The 14,983-nt window shown below is 31.4% G+C and overlaps 2 protein-coding genes across 10 annotated transcripts; one reads left to right on the forward strand and one right to left on the reverse strand.

The window, feature by feature from the left end:
• Positions 1-73: 73 nt before the first annotated feature.
• On the reverse strand, positions 74-6,467 carry Emb (exportin-1 emb). Of its 5 annotated transcripts, none has more exons than XM_076322520.1 (14): positions 6,249-6,467; positions 5,046-5,276; positions 4,741-4,935; positions 4,326-4,676; positions 3,531-4,250; positions 3,214-3,448; positions 2,846-3,009; positions 2,520-2,654; positions 2,297-2,440; positions 2,079-2,225; positions 1,635-1,883; positions 1,245-1,494; positions 896-1,146; positions 74-815 (listed from the first exon to the last, which is right to left on the reverse strand). In XM_076322520.1, exons 2-14 carry the CDS (start codon positions 5,241-5,243, stop codon positions 669-671), a joined length of 3,186 nt encoding a protein of 1,061 aa, XP_076178635.1. In that variant the 5' UTR covers positions 5,244-5,276; positions 6,249-6,467; the 3' UTR covers positions 74-668. The 5 variants fall into 5 exon arrangements, with proteins under 5 accessions (XP_076178635.1, XP_076178634.1, XP_076178632.1 ...); XM_076322519.1 differs by having other exon boundaries at positions 5,046-5,280; XM_076322517.1 differs by having other exon boundaries at positions 6,070-6,467.
• Positions 6,342-14,368, forward strand: Rab3-gap (Rab3 GTPase activating protein). Of its 5 annotated transcripts, none has more exons than XM_076322512.1 (19): positions 6,352-7,120; positions 7,192-7,299; positions 7,479-7,560; positions 7,649-7,781; positions 7,872-8,073; positions 8,154-8,481; positions 9,972-10,415; positions 10,496-10,875; positions 10,951-11,328; positions 11,422-11,622; positions 11,756-12,119; positions 12,188-12,282; positions 12,359-12,607; positions 12,703-12,876; positions 12,966-13,153; positions 13,252-13,473; positions 13,556-13,846; positions 13,925-14,077; positions 14,215-14,368. In XM_076322512.1, the coding sequence occupies exons 1-19, from the start codon at positions 7,036-7,038 to the stop codon at positions 14,224-14,226; spliced, it is 4,089 nt and encodes a 1,362-aa protein (XP_076178627.1). In that variant the 5' UTR covers positions 6,352-7,035; the 3' UTR covers positions 14,227-14,368. The 5 variants fall into 5 exon arrangements, with proteins under 5 accessions (XP_076178629.1, XP_076178627.1, XP_076178625.1 ...); XM_076322510.1 differs by having other exon boundaries at positions 6,353-7,120; positions 14,144-14,368; XM_076322513.1 differs by having other exon boundaries at positions 6,354-7,120; positions 7,181-7,299; positions 14,144-14,368.
• The last annotated feature ends 615 nt before the right edge of the window (positions 14,369-14,983 follow it).

Below are 14,983 nucleotides of genomic sequence, written 5' to 3' on the forward strand. Positions count from 1 at the left end.
ATTTTGAAAAACTGTTTTATCTATACTTTTCCATTAAATATACAAACGGATATTATTAATCTTTGTGTCTCAATATAATTATCAAGTAATCATAATCGTCATTATAAGACATGCATAGTACAATTTGTGATAGTTTAAAATAATTTAGAATAATGAAGATGCAACATATGCATAAGACATACTATGAGAGAATCTTGTTTTTAGAAACTTGAAATACATTGTTATATGTATTATCATGTATCATTGATATCAAATGCTCTTACATTTTCTCTTGGACATTTTTTAATATTCGTAATAATTTTTGCCCTATATCCATTTCGTAGAACATATGTCTTATTAGTGCTAATATCAGTATACAAATACTACTTTTTTATTACATTAAACAGTATTGTTTAGCATGCATTTACATGTTACTCACAACAGAAGTTTCAATTCTATTAAAATTGCATAACACGTAAACAATTACCACGTTTCGGGCTTACCTCCTTAACAAGAATGTTATATCGTAAACTTGGCTTTAAAAAGTATATAATAATGTATATCCATTTTGACGGTAATTGTGGAACACGTTGTGGAGAAAGTTGTAGATTAAAGGATACGATAGTCTCTGTAACAGAATGTTTCTCATTGAGATGTGCAGGAAGCAAATAACGAGGACGACTGGTAATTCAATCCTGCATTTCTTCTGGTATTTCATGAGGATTAAGTATTCCTGGAACTGCCATTTGTTGTCGCCTTTTTTCTTCTTGAGCCACTAGTAAAGCATTTTCTCGTTCTTCTAAATAGAGATCAGAGTCATCTTCGCCGGTGTATTCCTTTAAAAAGAAATACAATATAAAATATGACTCCATTTTTATATGAATGGAAAATAATGAACACCATCATTATTACTCACCCTAATTTGAACAAGGAAATCTCTAAGATGTTCCTTGAATGCAGGGATATCTTGATCAAGATTAAATAAACCTTGTACAGTAATTTTAATCTGATTATCAGTCAAATGTGGAAACGCTGCTTTAAGCAATCTTGCAACAAATTCTTGAACATATAATGTATTATCTGGTACAGGACCTAATGGTACCTGGATTCGTCCGAGTTCAACCAATGAAAACATGTATGCCAAAATAGTAGCATGCATGGTAAGGCCTAAGTAATTATAGCAACAAACAAATTAAATATACAACAATAATGAAAAAATAAAACAAGTAAAATGATTCGTATAAAAGCTGCTTTTATATATTTACCTGCTATATGAGACGTATCTGTGACTACACTGAATATGTGTTGAAGAATATCTGTGAAATATGTTTGATAGAAACTTTGAGCAGCTTGCTCATTTTCAATATTTTGCAAAAGTTGATAAAGTATTTGGAGCCCTGTATCTGCAACGTTTCTCATTGTATGTTTGAAAGCCCAAATTATTGAATCAAGAACAAGTTTAAATTGTGCTGGTGGAATTGAGAGAAATGCAGGAAAACAGTAAACATTCACGGCCTAAAACAGAAAAGAATTCGAAACATTGAATGTTTGTATTACAATAATAATAATAATAATAGTAGTAGTAGTAGTAGTAGTAGTAGTAGTAGTAGTAGTAGTAGTAGTAGTAGTAATAATAATAATAGTAATTGGTGTACCTGTAGAAGTAAAAAGAAATTTGTTCTATGTTCTGGAAATTCTTCAAAATCTTTGTTGATCATTTCTAAGGTACACTCGAACACAGCATCAAATATTTTCGGTACTTCACTCGTAATGTGACCTTCTAATTTATTTACTATAGTGGCCATAGCACTCAGCACCTCTGGTTCTCGAGCACAATGAACATTCGTTTTTTGATAATCCAGCAACACAGCATCCAATAACGGTGGTATAAAGTTTTCTAAAACCTGGTAAATATATACAATAAATTAAATTACATTGATGGTAATATAATGTAGCAAAAACTTAAATTCATTTTTTAATAAATATTTTATGCATAAAGTACAACTATAATTTAAATAATATCGTTTATAACAAATGTGAGTGTTAAAAACTGTGGACATTACTGAAAAGTGTATTTACGTATAAAGAAAGAATTTTACCATTTGATGGTCGGGTGTTCTACTGATCCAATCTGAGATCAATTTTAATGTTTCTTTTTTTACTACTCTCATACTCTTAATTAAAGACTGTTCCATTACTATTTCACCATTTAAAGCTATTGCAGCACTTATATTTTCACTCATAACCTAGAGATAGAAAACAAGTATTAATTTATCCATTAAAATATTAAATACATTACTAGGTGTTATAAATATACCTTATAAACGTTCAACATATCTAAATATATTCTTCCTAATTGTATCACATAATGATGCCCAAGAGCTTTGCAGGCCCTAACGTTTGTTTTTAAAATGCTAGCGAGGTGTTTCACAGCTTCTTGGTCTTTCAATACATCTACATTCTAAAACCAAAATGTTTTAATCGAAAAATAAAAATATAATACGTACATTGAAAGGTATTTTATACCATATATTACTTACTTTTGATGCTTGACTTATAATATCATCCCAAACTTGATTTGGAAGAAGCATGTATTTTTCTATCAATTGTTCCTGAACTACTGTGTCTGTCTGTGCATTTATCATATAACCAACCGCTTCATAAAACGTATGTACCTACATTACAGTTGAATAAGATTCACTAACAAATTTTGTATTTAACATATAATTAATTACTATATTATCATAATATCATTCCAATATCTAAATTAAGAGAATATAACAGATTCCAACGAGTATATTACAATTTTTTATATGCGGTACATATAACCATTAAATCGTTTTTTTTTGCTACTGAATTGTTTTACCTGCTGTGTTTGAAGGTCACAGATGATACTACTAATAGTAGAAAGAATTTCTTCAATAAACGGTATTGCCTCTCCTAATTGTACTGTAACAAAATGTCTCCTGCATTTTAGTGCTATTTTTATAAATGTGTCACAGGCCATATCTTGCACTCCATCGTGGGTTTCTATAATAAATGTTTATTAATTACTTAGGAAATCTTCTATAATGTTATTTGTGCCATAAAATAACAAAATAAAAGATTTTAATCAAAATAAAATTCATATTACAAAAAATATTGAGTTCCTTGCATTCTGTTTTATTTATATACGATATATATATTCGATCATCTCTATTTTAAAATACGTTATGTATGTTATACTGTTCTTACCATGCATAAATTCAAACAATTTATTTACAACAGTCTTTAAAAATTTCCAGTGTGCTCTGAGAAATCTTGGATATTGTCCGACTACATACATAATATTGCTAGCAATGATAGCTTTATTATCTTTGCCCTTTTTTTGTTCACAAAGGCCAAGAAGGTCCTTGATCACAGTTACTAAAAATCGCTTTTCATCTTCTTCATGCATTGCGCCAGAAATACTACCTATTGCCCAGCATAACTGATAAGAGAATTATAAAAATTATTAGTTTAAAATTATAATACCACTAGAAGTTTTATCATAACATTTTGAAAATATTTACCGCATTAAGATTCTTCCAAGACCATTCTGTACCGTTTACTTGATTTTGTAGTTTCTCAGTCATTATTCTTTCAGTATCTATATAGTCAAGATGAGTAAGATACACAAGAGTCTCTCTCATATTTTTATATAAATTAATAGAATCAGTATCCTTCATAAATTCTCGGACAACTTCTCCATTTTCATTTTCTACAACAAGAACTTCTTCTGGTTTAGCCATTCTACTAATCATAATGTATCGCACTTTCGTTAAAACTGGACAGTAGAATAATCTTCTAGGTGGAATTATGTTTTTTACTAATACTATGTGTGCTGGTTGAGCAATAAATGGAATTTCTCTATATAAATCAATTGCTAATGCGCTCCAATATTCCAAACAGATTTTGAAGATTTCGACTTCTTCAACTTCAGAAATCAACATAAGATAGTGCAATGCTTTAACCAACATTTCGTTTAACTGCTTCTTCTCTATGAATTGACCATGTTCTTTTAAATACGTGCAGAGAAATATAGCTAGATTTTGAATGAAGTTCTGTTCTTGATCTTGGCCGACAGCGTATGCTTCACGTATATTAGTATCAAGCGGTAGAATTTGTTCCAACTGCCGCATTACATTAATAAACAACATTACAAATGCATCATCATATGTGGTTACCGTGACAGCAGCAATTTCAGTTAAGCATTTTAACGTAACATTTCTGAATATTGGAACATTCAAGAACTGCAATCAGAATAACAAAGATAATTGTGTTAAAAAACAGTTATATATATTGGACAAAAAACATGTTTTAATTACCTTGAATATTAGAGTACTTATCAATTTTGTTTCAAAAATATATCCAAGGGGAATCCAATTTAAAAACCTTAAAAGCGTTTCTAATGTAACTGCTACTAGTGGAACATTTTGTGAGTTTTCCAATACAAATTGACAAAGTTGAAAGATCTGTGAGAATTCACTACACATTGTGTCCTTTAAGTGTTTTGCTTTTGTTTGTGTCATTTGTCCACTAGAAAAATCAAATACTTCTTCTGACAATAATTTCAAAATTGTCATATTGTTTTGACAAAGACTTTCATTTGTTTTGCTTGCCCCAACAATGTCACCAATAAAGGATTCCCAGTTTTTTGGCCATTCTCTTTTTAAAACCTATGCCAAAAAATATATACTTAATTAAAATGAAAAGGATGACTTGCTTTCTTAAATAACTTACCTGAACTAAAATCATATTAAGTTTATTAAGGTAAACTTTAGATGTTTCCATTGTTTCTGGATCACTGCTTGTTTTTATGATAAGGCCTACAATATATTTTTTTATACCTTCACACTGATTTCGTGGTAATACTTTCCATCGTGTCTTTATTACTTGTTCCAATATTTGTAAAGCATAATACTTTGTTTGTTGGTACTACATATATATATATACATATATATATATATATATATAAACAATGATACATGAGCAAAAAAGTTCTGCAATCCTTTTAAGAAACAATAATTCTGAATAGGAAAAATTACCTGTGAATATTCTAGAATGGTATCTACACGTGTCCATGCATTTGGATGTTCTTTAAGCGTGGTTAATACTTCCTGTGCAACTCTCTGTTGCTCTCCTATCCCAGTGTACATACAACCTACTATGTTATCAAGAAGCGTTATGTCAAGCTTCTGATTAAAATCTAAAAGTTTGGATGCTTGTTCTGCTAAAGTTGCCATTATTTATTGTAAATTGCCCAGCTTTTGCACACTCTATCTGAAAATAATTAAATTTCATATAGTTGTTTAATATATATTAAAATTAAATACATATATCAAATTACAGTTAGGCATAAATATTACAAAGTACCACATTTACAAAGGTATTAATTTATTGCAGAGATAGGTAAATAGTCAAACCATATAATTTGATACAATTTAGTAACATAAACATTTTTAGAATTATGTCTACAATTATAATTAAAACCACAAAAACAAATCAATTTTCATGTTTGATATACATGTTATACTTTCAATATTGATTCTTTGTTGATTATTTAATTATTTTTAACAATCCATTTGTCTTACATTGCTATAATTCTATGGAAAGAAATACTATAGGAATCTATAAAAGGCAGCAGTATCAACTAATTGTATTGCTTCTGCACGAGAAAATTTTATTTCTGTCTGTAACAAATTTGGGAACGTTTAAAAAAAATAGGGCATAATGTAAACAATGAAACTGAATAGAAGCAATAATAAACTAGGAAATCGCTGTTAACGTGTAGCGAGGGAGGTCACCGCACTGCGACCGCTCGACCTAACCTACATTTGACAATCGCAAACAAGGTTATGTGGAAATTTATTATGTGCAATGTTTATAAATTCAGCGCGTAAAAATATTTTTTACAATATATTTAATCGAGTATAAGTAAAAAATGATAGAAGTGCAAAAATATCGGTAAACAAATCATTGGAATTCTTAGGTTTTTGTTGTCCGGGTCCACTTTACTCATTGCGTCGTTGTCCAAGAAATAAATGTGTCGTGAACGACATTTGAACATACCGCATCAACTCCCTCACGTAGATTTTCGATTCTTAAGTAAAAAAACACACGTCTCGCATCAGCAGTCACAATCTCTCGCAATAAATCACAAGCAGAAAAAGGCCAAACACACAACAACCGCTGATTCCCGCGCGCGACCGATTTCGTTCCTCGTTTCACACACTCTCGCTGTTCCTCACCGGCTCGTTCTCTCTCTTTCTCACTAACTTTCGCACGTTCTCTCGCTCCTCTCTCCTGTCCCTGCTAAGTTTGCGACGATCGTCAGCGAAGAGAGCTCCGTACTTGTAAATGTACGATACCCACCGAGGCCGTTCTTAGTCGCAACCTTGTTTCTTAAATCTCATACGAATTTCTTGTTTTTTCCCTTTAAATTTCAACAACAAACGAGAAAACTGGCTGTGTACGTTGTTCTTAAACCCAACCTAAAGATTTTCGAAAATAATAACAAAATGGCTGAATACGTTACGCGGACCATTGCGGAGAAACGAACTATTCCATTGGTCCTAACAGTCTATTTTGTCCAATCAGAAAAACTCTAGTGACTGTTTCTAAACGTCGCAAATTACATCACGTGATGTCATGCAACACGTGTTCTCCATTTTGACTTGAAATATATGTACCCACCGTTCTGTATGAATAAATGATCCATATCTACATTTTGTACACAACGTTGTCGATTCGTTTAGACCTTTGTATGATTCTTCTTTTTGTAGCTCGTACCGCATTATCAATGCGATAAGAATAGTACCAGTGTTTATGAGTTTCTTACGAATTGTGAATTTATAAACGTATCTCTGCAGTATACTATCCTGTTTGCAAACATACGAAAATTCGTCGTGTATTATCTTTTTGTTAAACATGAATGTTGAATTGTCGACACTTATACATTTTGATTAATATTTACAACGTCGGAGTGGGGAAAATTATAACCTGGTGAAATAATTGTATTGATGTAATTAATTAGACATGTCTTGTCAAATTAAGGGAATTGCAAATTTAACCAATACAAAATATATAAAGAAGGTACTCTTTGGTGATTTTACTGGAAGATGTGAGTTATTAAATTCTTTTTTGTTTTGTCATTTAAAGGTATGAAAAATGTCAATGCTAGAAATTTTTCAGCTGACATTCCAAAATATGAGTTACCGCTACAAGACTGTTTTATATCATTGTCATCAGCAGGTGATGTTCTTGCTATGGTATATAATACAAAGATGATTATATTAATTTGTACGTATTGCTTTATACATTTTATATATAATGTCGCATATATATATGTCCTTTGTTTAAACATATTTTTTGACAGTGTACTTTTAATATTAGATCAAATTTATCCAAAAGATAAGCATAAAATGTTTGAGTTTAAAACTATGAATACATTAATATTTAACATTGTCATTTCATATTAGCAAAGTGGGATTCTTTAGAACCAGATGAGACAAAATCCAAGTTTTGTATGACATGGAATGGAGAAGTTGCAAAAGAGCCAAAGTGAGTTTTTATTACAATAATGTTTCATTGAAGTGTATGCTTCTTTAACATAACAAATTTTGTGTTAAATATGTTCATATATTGAAAGTGTTTTTAGTGAATGGATAACATGTGTAATTTGTTTGCCTTTATTATCATTGGGAAAGGCTAGTGGTGCTAATCCAGATTGGACGTGTATTATAGTTGGTTTCAATACTGGTTTCGTTAGATTTTACACAGAAGTAAGTTATATTCTGTAATTATTACCATTGCCTTTGAATATATATTTAGAACTAAATGTGTTGGTGCAAAAATATTTGTCTTTAATGTAGGCAGGTGCATTATTGTTAGGAGAACAACTACATAATGAGTCAGTCATAGGGTTAAAATGCCAGTCTTTTCGTTCAGCTAAACATGCAGGAGATACTGGTTTGGCCGAAGAACTACATGTAATTTATAATAGTGTTGTATGTGTATTTCAAGGTTTTCCATTATTTTCAACATTACGCGCATGCCGTAATCATTTGGCCAGAGGTATAGTAATAAATTTATGTTTCAGAAATTCAAAATTATAATTATGCACATTTGGTACTTATAATAATATTTTGTTATAGTTCAAGCAAATGGTGATGATTTACCACCTGTCACAAATTTATCATATAAAAAATGGGGCTATAAAAATCAGGATATTGTAAACGATTCAGAAGTAATTGGCACTACTTCTGTAAATAGTTTTGATCATTTAATGACAGCTTCAATATGTGGTGGATGTAATGCATCTTACAGATCTAGCGCACCACAACACAGTTTAGTTATTGCAACTGGTAAAAGACCATTTATTGGTTTCCATTATGCATTGGAAGGTGGTGCAGCTCCAGTGTTATCTGATGTTGCATTAGCAATGGCCAGCAAACTAGCGAATGCTATTGGAACTGCTGTTCCGTGAGTGTTGCATAATAAATTCATGTTATGCATTTAGTATCAAAGGATATATAACCTGTAAGAGAGCTGTTAAAGTACATTATTCAACTTATTTAATATGTGATTTTGAAATTTAATTTATCATATATTATTATTATTATTATCATATGTTATTAACTTCATTGTAAGAAATCACATTTAAGTACTGGTAACACAGTGCTACACAAATTTTAATTTGCAATATCCATTGGGTGATCTTTATACTATTTATGGACCTAAACACGAATCTGGGAGCAGATTTGCTCTATTATTCGCAGTTTTCGAAAAACTCACATTTTTGTAAAAGCCCAGGATTTTCGATAAAAAATGAGGTATTACGTGTAAATTAAAAACGATAAGGACTTCGGTTTGGTCGTAAATAATAGAGGAGAGTTTTCCGAATCTAATGATAGAGGAGTTATTAATTTTTTTGCTGGTCTTAAATAGTTACGAATGACCATTAAAGTTTGGATTTTTCAGTGCTTTGAACTTACTAAAAGATAGTTTTCGCCCAAATGTTGTGACGCATGTTTATCCAATTTCAGCTTTAGTAAATGTTGTAAAGTGATATTTATATTTGGAAATTGTGTGTATTTTAAAAATTGTTTTCCAGGAGGAATGATTACAACACACTTATTACAAGAAAATAGTTTTTTTTTTCATATTCTATTTAAATTCCATATTAAAAGGATTACAGCCAAAAGTGAGTAGACAAATGTACTTGTAGTTCTGGAATTAATTTCTAATTTACGAATTCGTGGTTATAAGGATATATATGAAAAAAAGAAATTAAACATGTTAGAGAAATTTAACAAGAAGTTACAGTAAATATTGATGTTTATAAAAAACCGATCCCTATTGGCATCAATTATGCGTAGCTACGGTACTGTTTAGTCAAGATAACCGACCGACGCGTCGCATGGCGGCAAAACACTATGTACGAGTTGCGGACGAATATTTTGTCGGCCTCTTTGAATTGCAAACCGTTTCGATACTTCTGCTGTGTGCTTTCTTTTTCAGAAATGTCTACAGAATTTAATACGGTGTACAGTTTCCGGCTAAATAAAAAACTTTTCGTAAATATGCAACAATAATTTGTAAGAACTACGTACATCGGCACTTTTTTAAACTTTAACGATCATTTGTAACTATTTAAAACCAGCAAAAAAATTAATAATTAATTAATAATTGCTCTATTATTAGATTTGGAAAACTCCTCAATTATTTAAGATCAAACCGAAGCCCCTATAGTTTTTAATTTTCACGTAATACCTCATTTTTATCGAAAATCCTAGGTTTTTACAAAAATGTGTATTTTTCGAAAACTGAGTGTGATAGAGCAATTTAAGTTGTGATTTGTTGCATTGTGTAAGTTTACACTGGTAAAATTAGTTTTGCAACTTTTATTGAGAAATTTTTGTAATTGAAATATTATCATTTAATTAACATAACTTTTTGTTCTATTTTCTTAGTTGGTTTCCTCTGAGTTGGGGGAATTCAAAACATCAGACATCATTCGAAGTGTCAAAAACTAGTGCTCATGAACCAATTGAGCCAATGACTTGTAGGTTTGGTTTAAGCGATGTTACACGAGAAGGTTATTCAGTAGTATCCAGTCCAAATAAAATGTTATCAGTAATATCAGACGTATTGGGTAGAGTAATATTGATAGATAATAGACATGGTATAGCCATGAGAATGTGGAAGGGTTATCGCGATGCTCAATGTGGATGGATCGAAGCTGAGGAAGAAGAAGATTTTGGAACAAACAGAGTATTTAGTAAATTTAAGCAAGTGACGCATTTGCGTTCTGCTCTTTTTTTAGTTATTTATGCTCCAAAGAAGGGTGTGATAGACATATGGGGTACACAACAAGGTCCTAAAATTACTACATTTACTGCTAGCAAACATGGACGGTGAGTAATGTGAGTTTTCCTACATTTATATATTAACAGTTACTATGAAATAATCGAGTTAATTTTATGTTATAATACAGATTGCTGTATATTAATTACGGACTGTTCGGTATGAATGATAATACACATTTACCAAAAAATAAACCACAATATTCGTGTGTTTTTATGGATCCATTGGGTGGACTGAAAGAAATTACTGTTCCATTTCATTTTGCACTTAATAGTAAGAATGGTAAAAGGGCACGTGATATACATCTTCTGCAAAAATTGAAGACTTTCTTGCGTGTAGATGAATTTGATGATGAAAAATTAGTGTCAGAAATCCATAATGTGTGTACAGATTTGAAAACTAATGAAATACGAGTACAAATAATAGATATGTTAATGGCAAATAAAAACACTATACCCGATGCTTTGCTCACAGCTACTCAATGTTTTATTAAAAAACTTGAAGAATATGGTACATTATTCATCATTAATATCTTTTGTAGAGATATTACGGAATATAGTTAGGTATATGATTTGTAATTTACAGATAAAGAGGAGATGGAACACACAGCAAAGACACTTTATTTTTTGACAGTACAGTTGCAACAAGTGATTAAATTTTATAAACACGTTAGGTTCCATTTCAATAGTCTTGAAGATCACAGTTCTATTACCAATAACGATGAACTGACTAGTAAAGATTTAGCCTTGATTTTATTAACTTCTGAGCGAGAAATTCATAGAATTTTCAAACTGTCTAACACAATAAATAGTTTCACACGCACAAACTTCAAGATGGAAAATGAAGTACAGTTTAAAGAAGACGGCAAAATTTTTGTAGATTTTTTATCTTGTTTTGAGCTAGGAACACCAGGATTGATAGATATAAAACAAAATTTGAAAATGGAAAAGAAACTTAAAATTTGTAAGTAGATTGATGTGCGATGTGCCTACAAATATGTAGGTGTAATACTTATCGATATCTTCATTAAATTTTTCTTTTCAATACGGTTTTCAGCTCAGTTAATATACAATGGATGTATCTATTCGAACGATAGAATTGAAATTTGGAGAGAAGTTGCTACGAGTAGTAATATTCGACCATTTGTTTTAATGGAATTCGCTTTGATCTATTGGCTTAATAAAAAAAGACAGATGCACATAGGACTTGAATTGAAACAATTCACACAGCTGTTAAATACTATTTGTTCGATAGCCAGTAAGGTTTAAATTTGTTTATCGATAATATCATATACGATCGGCAAGTTGTCGCTTCCGTAATATTGATTAATATTGATTAATATTGATTAATATTGATTAATATTGATTAATATTGATTTTAATGCTTACAGATGTTGATGAGATATGTGCAGAATACGATGAAATATCTTTGTGGTGGAAAAATGTTCGTAACATTCTTACGGATTCAACAAAACCATTTAATGCCTTTAGTGCTGCTTTAGCGTGTAGAGCTGTCGCTACGAATCTGGAGAGACATAAAAAAAAGTGTGTTAAAAAAACTCAAGACAATAATGATATAGAAAAGAAAGATTTAACAAAAGTAGCGGAAGTCAAAGATTGCGTTAGCAATTTACAGCTAGACGATGAAATGTATAATTTAACAAACGAGTGGGAAAATGTTACTAACGATAGCTGTCAATTTACATTGCTTATTGGAAATCTCGAGGATATTACAATTTTAGATGCTATCGTAAGGTAATTGTTAATTAATCGTATCACTAATTAAAAAATTGCGAGACTATTATAGTAATATTTGATTTCAGTCAACAACCTTCATCGGATGCCACGACAAAATTTTTTGCATTACCGTTTGTAAAATTCGATATCTCTTTAAGATCGGTTCTTTCGAAAGGAAAAGGTACACGTAAATGGATTGTGAGATTTATGCGATTATATTTTCATGGACTTCAATGTTATATTCGTATCGTATATAGGTTCAGTATCAGAGATTGTTGCAAAATGGGTTGCTTCGACAGGTGTTGATCCCGCTCAATTAGTAGATACAACGGATATTGAATTTGATCAAACGTTATTATCGAACGACTCTTTCGAAATAACAAATTCTTTAGACGAAGCTAGTAATATTATCGATGGGTCGCAACAAGATCCAGGAAAGCTGTCTGCGACATTGGATGGAATCGAAAACGATGCTGGTGATATCATTGCAAGTAAATGTATTTTAGGTAAAGTACTTTTATATTTTAATTTTCTGTAATATTTTCTAATCATGTATTTTTTCACATGAATATTGTACTATACGTTTTTTAAACATTTTTAGAACGAATCGCACTATTAAAACATCATTTTCCATATAGTTTGACAAGTAGCGTTCTATTAGCTAATTTATGTTGGGAATTCGTAATGTCGTGGAATAAAGATATTTCGCAATTAAATTCTCTCGAAGCTGCATTATACGTTTTACGACAAATACCAATGAAACATATGAGACACGGTAAATGATAACCTTTTGTGTTTAAAAGTATGTACATAATATGTAGTTTTTTAATTTTTCTTTTTATAAATGTATTGTTGTATATATAGGTGTCTGTTGCTTGTTATGGTCAGTTCATATAAAAAAGAGAATGGAAGCAGTTGCAAAATTAATGAATAAATATGGGAGACTTCCCGATATGTGGGAAGAGTTATACTTACAAGAAGATGATTTATCCACCGAAGAGTCGGTTACATTTTTACGCCATTGTGTCACATTTTTGGAAATATTCATCGACGTAAGTCAATGTAATGGTTCGACATTTTGTACAATTTAAAATTAACTTGTATTATTTGAACAAGATTTACGTTGAAATTTGGAATAATATTGTTTTAGTCCGAAGTGCTCGAAGCTGGCGAAAATACTGTAGTGACGTCTGAAGAAATATGGGAGGGATGTAGTTCTGGTCCACAACCATTTGCTGCATTAGCTATTTCTCAAGCACCAGCTTGGTACGATTTAATAAGCTTACATGCACAAGTAGCTAATGTTTTGTATATGATGGCACATTTTAATTTAAAAGTAACAAAACCGTTGAACAATTTATTCGAGTCTGTGGTAAGTAAAAGTCCTAATATTTCCCGAAAAAACTTTACATCGTAACTGTAATTGCAATGTCTATTTAACTTTGGACATATAGGTGCAACCATATTTTTTTCAAACTATAACAGATAAAGTAATGCTCACTTGGTATAGAGATGATAAAAGGGACAGTGTGAGAAGTGAATTTTTATGCCGAATAATTACCGCATCGATAGATCTCATTCATCAAGAGACTGCGGATGCTAAAACGTTAAGTTCAATGCAGGCTATTCAGTGGATGAGTAGGTGCCAAACGTTAGCAACCATTTGGAAACTTAACAACGATCAATTAAGAATACATCAAGTTTGTCAATTATATGTGAATGGTTTCGATCAACTAGCAGAGGAGGTGGGTTAATTCAACGCATAATGTTACACCGCATACAAAAATACATATATTTTGTTCGTATTTGGTATTCCCGAGTAGGTTATTACAGCAGTAAACGATGTCGTGAGATTGGGAGAGAATCTTTTACCGATCGCTGGAGGAAGAATGTTTGCACATCTTACGAGAACAAATGATACGGACGACAATATTTCCCGTATAAGTCCTGCCCTCATCAGATACCTGGATAGTAAGGTAATAATATTATACGCGATCACTAATTTCTGGTGTGTGACAATAGACAGGATTGATTTCTTTCAGAACATATCGAAGGTGATTTGTACAAATTGTTCGAAAGATGATAATATCGAATTGATAAGTCGAATTTACAGGTATTTGCCTAGCACGCACTCCGATCATCATCTTGCAGAATCAATGTTAGACGCGACGTTTATCTACGAGTGTGAAACACAACCTTCGGACATTTAAAATAAAAGTAATTTGTAGCGTGGAAAAACAAGTTTAATAAATATGTTTGTGCTTTAATTTGATTTTATTAGCTGTACAACTTTGTTTCCACTGCTTTCCGATAGATGGTTTTAGCGGTAAATGGTGGTCGAAACGAATAGATCATAGATGTCATATAACTCTAGTTTTCCTTTCGCTGTTTTCCGATAGATGGCTTTACCGATAATTGGTGATCGAAATAAAGAGATTATAGATGTCGTACAATAAACTTTGACATTTGTCAACATAACCCCATAGAAACAGTCGGTTTGTGTATGCATCGTAAAGTTATTCTCGATTAAAAATGTCAGTTTACAAGCCAAATTCTTGTCATTTGTGAGAGGTTTTAATTTTCTGCTTCAATATGAAGAAATCTGCGGCTGGGAGTCATCGAACGTTCTCAAATATTTCCGGTGAGGCCGTTATTAGTGAAAGAACGTGTCGTGAGTGGTTTCAACGCTTCAAGAACGGTGATTTTGACGATGAGGCTTGACATAGTGGTGGAAGAAAGGTATTTGACGATACAGAAGTGGAGGCATTATTCGATCAAGATTCAAATTCAAGAAGAATTGGCTGGATCATTGGGAGTGGCTCAACAAGCCATTTCGAAATGCTTCAAAGCCACGGAAATAATTCAAAAGTAAGGGAATTGGG

The sequence above is a fragment of the Ptiloglossa arizonensis genome, chromosome 10 (assembly GCF_051014685.1).
Source record: "Ptiloglossa arizonensis isolate GNS036 chromosome 10, iyPtiAriz1_principal, whole genome shotgun sequence".
NCBI classification, from domain to species: Eukaryota; Metazoa; Arthropoda; class Insecta; order Hymenoptera; family Colletidae; genus Ptiloglossa; species Ptiloglossa arizonensis.